Consider the following 9,547-nt stretch of genomic DNA (forward strand, 5'->3'; position numbering starts at 1 on the left):
CCTACAACAGACTCAATAAACATCTAGATGGTTGCACGGGTTCCTGATCCGATCATGAATCATTTACACTGTCTCTCAGGTGCTTATGTCCATTTGGACGTGCTTTAGCTTTTGTTTGCTTGTTCAGTCATGCATACTGCACAGTTATTTTCTCACATTGTTCTATAAATCGGCTGTTGTCTTTCCTTTATAGGACATTACTCAAATGATGTCAAATTGCAAAATTTAAAACAACCCAGAGTCGTACAAACATAGACCAGTGGAGCTTGAATAGTTTACTTTTCAGTCAAATAGTGAACAGATCTGTCCTGAATATCGCCTTAAACAGACATATTATGGCAACAATAAAACACCGCTGCGTCGATATCTGCCAGAGGGACTCGTGATATGATGATCAGGATCATACGAAGGGAGTTTTTTCTATTGATTTTCCAAAAGCCCGAAGGATTGGCGAGAAATGTCAGTTTTGGATACGAGGTCGTAAGGAGCCAACACTTAGACCTAATCCAGACCTAATACCAGCGCCTGCAACGTCTATGCAGGCAGGCTTCGTTTATTTGGCCTTTTCTCAGCAGAATAACAACATTATCACACAATCCATGCGGGGTGTTTATGTGAGCTTCAGTGTTCCATAGTCCACTTATTATAAGCAACTTTGGGCCTGTTTTTCTCTAAGGTCACTTACAACCTTTGTGAGTCGGTGGTTCCAGTTTATTGGGTTTGTTTTAGAACGTGAAGAAAATCACCTTTCATGAAAACAAGTAACTCCAGTTCAAATTAAAGCCACACACTCACGTTCATTTAAGTTAGAGTACATTTCAAATCTTCTGGGTTTAGTTATTTAGAAAATGAGTTAAATTGTATCTATTGAAGGAAGCCAGAGGCAAAGCAGTAAAAAACCGACGGAGGCACAGACTTAACCTACAGTGGAAAGTCTCAACTAGACGAACAGCTTCCTGACCTCATAAAATGAGCCTTTTTTGGCTATGAAAATATGAAACAAGTGCACTGGCATCTGGGAGGCTAAACCAGAAGTAACTGGGTCAATGAGGCAGACCGGAGGATTTAATTAGCGCTAAAAATGAGTCAGAAAACACAAAACAAAAATCTTTTTTTAGACCAATTAGGATGATTTTTTTTTTATAAATTGTTGTACAAGTATGGATTTTTACTGGCTAATAACAGGTTCACCATTCAGCCACTGAACTCCACTAAAGACTCCTTCAAATACATCCTTATGAAACATTTGCACATATTCCATGGTAAATCACTGATGCATGACAACTTAGCTTTTGAGATAAGTCAGCTGGAGGATAATGTTTGCGTCATCAGTGTTTCTCCCTTCCTAACTCCAAATGCGTCTTCTAGGACATTTCTCTTTGAATTTTAGACATATTCAATGGATGAAAAAATAAAATAAAGTGCTGCAGGTTCCTTCACAGAGGTACTTCCTTTGAATCTAACACAGAATGAAGGAATGCACATCGTCAGGTATCTGATCTTTACTAAATTAAACAAGAAAGTGCTTTAAAGAAGATACTGTCCATTTATTTATAGACCATGAAAGTCTGAGACTTCTGTTTTCATGCTTTTGATAAGCAGAAAAAAACTGGCCAATTGATCGGCGCCTCACTAATATTTACACACAGCATTCTCATTAAGTGTTCTCCCAAGACCAGCTTGCAAATTTTGCAGCAAATGGGAAATAAAAAATATTAATACAAGGACAAAGTTATTAGCAACAGCAGGAATATGATGCACTGTTTTGACCATAGAAAGAAAACACAAAAACAAACAATATACTCCAACTGTTTATCCTAAAAGTGTTTACTTAGCCCTTTTTGAGCCTGAAAAGAACTTTGATCCGGGAACCATCAGCAGACATAAACATTGTTGCACCATCTGCTGACCACAGAACGATCAGAAAGCAAGATGGCGATAACTGACAGCTAATGTAAGAGCCATTAGGTTGTCCTGCAATGCCTTGCATTAAAGTGACAGCTCGGCATGATTGAAGTCCAACCCGATCCACGGGGTTAAGGTTATTTTACCCCTTTCCTTTCGCTCCTCTGCTGGACGTTGCTGACTCGCTTGGCTCCATCACAGATAAATACGTAGACGCCTCACTGATCACTGAATCGCACCTTGATGTCGCAGCCATATTAGTAATGCCATGATGGGGTAATTTGGTTAAGATGCCGACCAATTCACAGTACAATCCAGATCTACAGGTATTATCTTTCACAGGTAAGAATGAACACATACTGTATTTATTATAACGTTGTACATATGTCTTTGGGCTCCATAGTTTCTCCTTGTTTATTCATTGCGCGCATGCGTGGTGTCACATTTCCAGTCACGTGGTCTTGTTTTGGTAAATATACACAAAACACTTTGTTTCTGCTCTATTTGTTAGCAAACACAGTGTAAAACATAGATAAAATATAATAAGCTAACAGAGTGTGATCATTTAATCAGAAAACTTTTCAAAGCAACCAGATGTAGCTACCGGTGTAGAGATTCAAAGTCATAGTTTGTGACTAAGCCTCTTTAAGGCATCATCTCTTTATTCATCAAAGGAGCATAGCGCCAGTTCTAGAGTTTCTGCAGAAGTACGCCCCCTCTGGTGACAAGTTGAAATGTCACCAGCATCTGCTGCTGCGACTGCACTGGTCTTTTGTTTAGAGGCGTCATGTCTTCTGAGGTAAGAAGGCTGTAAATATTAAAGTTAGACCTGTGTTATCCAACTAATGCATCATTGGTGGCGGAGACACAACAAGCACGTCAAACCTATACCACACCCAGAGAATACCGCCCATATCACTCTCTCATGAACTGACTAAGGCATCTACAGTAAATAGAGGAAAACCCCTTTTCCACGTCGGGCTATCGTAAGGGCATGTATGGGAATGAAATGTTGTTTTTTTTACCTTTAAACTTGTGCTATGCTCCTTTAATGATCTGTGATCTTAACCAAAATGTTTCACAAGAATTTCATTTTGACGTTCTTGGCATACCTGGCCTGAATAAAATTGTGTACAAACACTACTTTGCACATTACACGGTTGCAAAAGCAAATATATACTGCCACTTCTAAATGCAGAAAATGTCGGGAAGTCGACTCAGTGCAGAGAATAATACAAATTGTGTCCACTGCCCTTTCCGATACATTTGATTCCCACTTTTTTACAACTGTGTCATTCCAAATAAATAGAAATTTAACACAAAACCAAATATTAATACAAAGTAATCCCCCCCCTCCACAAAAAACTAAACTAAACTAAACTGAACAAAAAACAAAAACAACAGACAAAGATCTGAGTCATGATATGAGAGATTACTGCTGTGATCAGATATCATTCCGTTAAGCTAATCTGTAATAAAAAGTTACATTAAAACCAAACGCACCCCACACAAACTCAATGAGTGAAAATCTGGGTTGCAGTAGAAGATGTGAACAAATTCAAGGGTCATGGGTCGTTTTTAGACAGGTAAATTATTTAAATAAACTGAAAAATCCAGACATGCTGGTAGCCTGCAGGTTGAAGCATACAGTACCCAGAGTTTGGCGGCTGCTCTGGACTTCTGCTTCCTCCCGCCCTTGGTTTAATATATTTTAACGTCAGCTAATTCTGACAGTAAGAATCCAGACAACACATCTAAATCCATCATGTGACTTGCACAGACATTTCACCATGCTGTCTACACCTTTAGGGGTCCTACTGTGGGAAAAAAAACATCTGCATGTGCATTAAAAAGGTTACATCCAAATCTAAAATGATTTCTAAATATGCCAGCTAGATTTTAGAGCCGAAACGGCAGCAGAGCAATGGATTTTGAGGAGTGTTGATGTTACAGCAGAGCAAAGTTAACTCCTGTGAAGTACTCGAATAAAAAGGCAGCGCTCTCTTCATCTCACGTCGCCTTCCTATCGCTCAGACCCGGTCTGTGCGTCGGTCCAGCCATCAGTGCCCTCATCTACGTACCAAACAGATGGCGTTATCGGGGTAAACTCTGCACCTTCCATCCTCCACCGTCTCGTCTCTGCGTTTCATTTCCTCTTTTTACTTTTTTTTTCACCCTTTTTCATCAGCTCCAAATGTCATTCAACTCGCTGAGAAGGTAGATTCACTTGGAGATATTATTACTGCCACTGGAAATCAACCTGTGCGCTTGATACGGTTCAGCAGGGGTCTGGAGAGACTGTGAAATCCATGAAGATACTGTTTTTAATTTATACAAACCTTAAAAAGGTTTTGTTGAGCATGTTCAGATCCCAGTTTCCATCATAAAAAGCCAACACGATAACTGATTTTGGTCCAGAGTATCGGTCTGCAACTGCCTGGAATTAGATTTTAGTATTTTAATATAGAAACGCGTGTATGTCCAGACTTATTCTATCATGATATTGTCTAATTATGGTGTCCTTTCTTTTCTGTTTTCTTCTTTGTGTCCTTCATTCCTTCTATCTTACCATGTGTCTTTGACTGTGAATGTTTGTCCTTGTGTCCTTCCTTCCTCGTTTTCTTTCTTATGTCTTTCTTCGTTCTTTGCGCCATTCCGTCTTCCCATCTTTCTTACTGTCCTCCTTCCTGAATCCTTCATCGTAAACTTTCTTAGTTTAGCCTTTCCTTACATAATTTCTCCCTTTGTGTCCTCCTTTATTCCTTATTTGTGTTCGGTGCTCTTCACTCTATTATTGTCTTCCCTTCTTTCCTTCATTTCTTGTTTCCTTCCGCTTTTCTGCTCCTCCTTCAGTGCTTCCTTCCTCACGTTGTTGTCTTTATGTCTTTCCTTTCTCCATCCTATTATTCTTCCTTCTTTTACTTCTCCTCCTTTTCCCCTTTCTTCCTACTGTCATTGCACCCTTCCCTCCATGCCTCCTACCCCTTGTTTCCTTCCCGTTCCCTTTCTTCCTGTCATTTCTTCCCTCCTTATGTCCCTTCATGACTCCTTCCTTCTTCACTTTCTTGTCTTTCTTGTCTTTCTTTCTTTCTTTCTTTCTTTCCAGCTATCCTTCCTTCTAGCCCTTTGTTTCCTTTCTTTCTTGTGTGCTTGTGTGTCCTTCCTTCGTTCCTTTGTTCCTTCGTTCCTTCCTTCCTTCGTTCCTTCGTTCCTTCCTTCCTTCCTTCCTTCGTTCCTTCGTTCCTTCGTTCCTTCCTTCCTTCCTTCCTTCCTCTAATATTTGCAGATTTCATATAAAACCAGCCTAGTATAGTAATTTCTTCCATAAACGGGCAATCTTTTCATTTATATGGACGATTAATCTGTAATTTAGAGCGTTAAAAAATATCGAAGTTCTACATTAAAAAAAAAAAACAAGCAGAAAGTCTTTATCAGACTTCAGGAAATATTTTGACAATGTGAAAAAAATAAAGCTATCACCAGAAATCTGCCGTCCCCCCTGGATGTTCTTAATAGCTTTGGATCTCTTCTTCTCCCACTTTAGATGGGAGCCCAGAGGTGAGTTTTGTCTCATTTGGAGGAAAATGTGATTCCCAGTGCAACGCTGCAGCAGATTTGTTTGTTTCCATCTGCTGAAGTACTTATTGGTGGTTTAGAAAAACATAAAGAAACAGTATGGACCCAGTCAGGTTTTTGTGCCGTGACTAAAACATCCTCGGTGCAGCAGCGTTTCACAGCTTGAGATGCATGCCTGCACAGAGAAACGCCGTCCCCCATCCGCAGGGGCAGAAAAGCCGCTTTTCAATTTAAACCCAGATTAGTCAATAAAACAACGCGTCCATTTAGCTTCCCTGGGACAACGTGAGTGATGATGTGCCTCTGGGAAAATTAACTTCACAGAGTTAAGCCTTGTTTTTCTCTTATCAGTCACAATTTTGTGATTAATGTCTGAGGAAAATATGTGAAAATCCTAACCCCCCCAAAAAAAGGAAAGAAAAAAATGCCCTATTTTCTTTGAAGCAAACATTCAAGACGTGTCAACACTGTTTTTGACTTCTGCATGAGTGAATTGTATGTAATCAATGAAAAACCATGTCCTCTGTGACTGTATCCAGAACAAAAAAAGTACCACAAAAAAACTCCAGTGACCTCCTTTATTTTAATTCTCCGGCTCTGGTTGAGCTCAGCAACCTCCTACATGTAAAACTGTTCTTCAGGTTTTAGGAACATTTTTCATATAGAATTATCATGAATGTGCCAGGGACTCGGCAAGTTATATTCAACAAAAAAACAGCGTAAGCTGTGTGATTTAAATATTTGTCTGCCAATGTAGAGATCCAGCTTTTACAAAATGCTGTTTTGTTGATTACTTACTCTCATTTTCTTAAAGCAAGGCGTGACTTAGTCGATCCATGATTACCCACATCATGATTTGTAATGTTAACAATTTATTGTATTAAGATTTAGATGAAAACGTCCCCAAAAAGGTTTGTCAGATTTGTCAGTGACTCACGTATCACAGTTTTTGACTGACATTTGATAAGAAAGGCCAAGATATATAAACTGTAACAACACTGCTGCTGTTCAGTGTTTTTGTGTTTTACAGCACACAGAACAATAAATAACCCAAATGGGGAACCTTTAGAAATGTGTATACTCTGCCACACTATTTCAAGTATTATTCACCTTCTGCTTCATAAATATACATAACTTTGTATATATATCAAAATGATATATTATTGCGTACCTCACAGTGCTGTATATAAGTATACACAGCCCTATATTTGTTTCCCAAAATGGTATGCCTTGAGTATCATTTTATTCTCTATTGAGAGTTGTCTGTGTCATTTGTGTAAGCCTATTATAGTATATATTTAGCAATATATAATTAGTAATTGAGGACATTGTGATTCCCTGGGGAATAAATATGATGTGACACTGAGGCTGATCATCACAGATGTGTTGGTACCAAATATTTCACCAGTAGGTATTCTAGTTCATCGAACTAAATGTAGATTTTATTCCACTTCTACTTTTCTCATAGTTATTAGTTGTGATCCCGCTTTTAACACTGTTATTGTTAATTTATAATTTTTTCTTCTTAGCAATGTTATGTTTAACTTCAGTCTCATCCTCATCATCATTAACAAACTTTCATTTCCTTGGTCTTTCAAACCAACATCACCTCTGCTAATTACATACTAACATATTTTTGGACATATAATTGCTCCCCTCAGTGCTTTGCCTTGTTTAACTCATAGTTTATTTTCTGTTTGTTTGTTTTGTTGCTGCACTTGTTTTTTTTCTCACATCAGCACAGTTTGTGTTGGCCTGATTGTGTATGAAAAGTGCACCATAAATACAGATCGACTGGTATGACATTCCCACCGTTCTAAATGGGAAAGACACGAGTGCATGCCATTTAAAGTGAGTTAGAATTGGGTTGCTGGCCAGGCTACAAGAAACTAGATTTTTGCCAGAGCCTTCTGCAAGATCCAGTCAGAATAACAAAAATTTCAAAACTGGAACGGTGATAGATAAGGCGGAAATATACTTCTAGGCAACCACAGTATGGTTTTTTGCATGAGAATACGTTTTTAAAGTCTTTTTACAAATCCTTCCCTGGGTTGCCAATTAAATATGTTTGTTGTATGTTATTCAACAATATTATTACTTCTGACACATTTAGTGCAGCTTGTATAGTTGGAATATTTGTCGATGTATATGTTATTTTAGATGAAAAATTAATTTAGACTTGAGAAAACTCTATAGGCCATTTACCATTTTACATTAAGCAGCAACATGTTATCCAGGCATTGCACTTTTTAGGCTCCATGCACAGTGATGGTTTTTATTATTATTATTCACAGCACTGCATCCATCAAATGAGCCTGAAGCCTGAATCTTCCTCAGCAGGTGGTTGTCGGCAGCTGCAGCAGCAGTTTTTACACTTAATAACAGGTGATAAGCTGTTTTTCACACTGTGTTCTCACAGCGATGCCTAATTGTGCATGGCAGTTCACCTTTCTCCAGAGCAGCCACCACCAGCAGCAGCAGCAGCAGAATCAGCATCAGGGTACCAATGACATCATCGCCATCCTCTTCTTCATCAGTTATCAGCCCGGATCGAGCTGCTAGACACCTTCAGAACATTTTATATCCCGCGCTGCTGCAAGCACAAACACACACTGTGCCAACTGCACACACAAGAGAGGAAGGGGACGAACCAGCTCCGGACCTGATGGGGAGATCCTCTCCTCCTGTCCATCCCGAGACAAGCCACCGCTGCGCCGCCTGACCGCAGCCTCCCTATCCCGTTAGAGCGGATTACAGCCTGACGGCGAATGGACGTCTCTGCCAGGGCTTTAGTCCACTAAACTATCACACTGGGGTCAAAGCTGGCTCCTAAGCAGGCTACACGGTGTACCCAATGTTTGTCAGCATGGCCGGAAACGCACAGGAAGCGTTTCAAAGGCGCAATAGGGATGACAAAAATAATAAACCGACAGCGCTTATTTTAGACGTTGACTCCAAGTTAAAATGCGAAGCCCGAATTTTAAGCCTGCTAATGTTATGTATTTAGAGAGTATAAATATGAATTAATTTACATTAAAGGGACAGGGGGGCATTTCCTGCTCATTCCTGCAGAATCGTGCACAATTCATCCCTAAAACCATGCTCCTTCCACGCCTTAAAAATCCCAAATGTGTTCGCAACAGATGCACGTACCTTCATTTCTCCTCCCGTTCGAGGAATTTGCCGAGTAATGTCACAGCGACGACCATAACCAGCGCACAAGGAATCAAACCATTACGTCTTCCCTCTCTCCAGCTGCCAGTGTGAGTGGAGTAAGCATAACGTCAGCGCTGGGAGAGCTGCGGCCAATCGGAGACGGGGATCAGGCGCTGGTATCTTTAGCAGCCAATCCACTTCACCTCCAGCTGACGAGTGGGCGTTCAGGTCTGTGCGTAAAGACGCACCACAGAGCGCTGCTTATTAGAATAATGATCTTTCTCAAACGGAATTTTATTGAAATTCAGTTGTATTTGTGTAAAAAATGCCGCATAAGTACAAAGTGACTTCTTAATCCGCTTGACAAAAGGTGCCTGATTATTTTATAGGAGGGGAAACTCCGTAGCAGCGAGCTGCTATTAATTTTTTCTCCAGAAATGAATGCAAGCTTATTTAACGCCGCATTTAGCTTTTGCGTGCATGCGTGCATATCCGTGTCAGACGGCTCACACACACACACACACACACAAGAACGGCTGCTTTTCTGCTTGCAGTAATGAGATTAGAGGGCTTTCCAGTGCAACTTCGCCACTGCCCGCTAAGAACCCGCAGGGGGCAGCAGATAGCGGTGCCACAGATTAATCATCATTCAGACAGGCGCCCAGCTGCAGGCCGAAAGGGATGTTCCTGATGTCCTCGCTGCATGATGCACAGGAGTCACGTAGAGATGAAAAGTTTATTTAACTGTCTGCTCACTCTTTCACTTTCAGGCGACTGGATTGGTGAGGATGCAAGGTGTTTATCAAAGAAGTGCCACCGCTCTCCTGCATCTAACAGTGACCCGATGCTACATGTATTACACAGAAGCACATTAAGACATCTCTAAGCCTTCAGGCCAGCAGTGACACAG

The 9,547-nt window shown here is 40.4% G+C and overlaps 1 protein-coding gene across 1 annotated transcript in view; it reads right to left on the bottom strand.

Moving 5' to 3' along the window:
* Nucleotides 1-8,767, bottom strand: part of rnf34b (ring finger protein 34b) — a 34,691-nt gene extending 25,924 nt beyond the window's left edge. Inside the window, exon 1 of the mRNA XM_036129775.1 lies at nucleotides 8,635-8,767. Within this exon, the coding sequence (XP_035985668.1) occupies nucleotides 8,635-8,640 (6 nt within the window). The 5' untranslated portion in view covers nucleotides 8,641-8,767. The remainder of the gene's footprint in view (nucleotides 1-8,634) is intronic.
* Between the last annotated feature and the right edge of the window lie 780 nt (nucleotides 8,768-9,547).

The sequence above is a fragment of the Fundulus heteroclitus genome, unplaced genomic scaffold (assembly GCF_011125445.2).
Source record: "Fundulus heteroclitus isolate FHET01 unplaced genomic scaffold, MU-UCD_Fhet_4.1 scaffold_217, whole genome shotgun sequence".
NCBI classification, from domain to species: Eukaryota; Metazoa; Chordata; class Actinopteri; order Cyprinodontiformes; family Fundulidae; genus Fundulus; species Fundulus heteroclitus.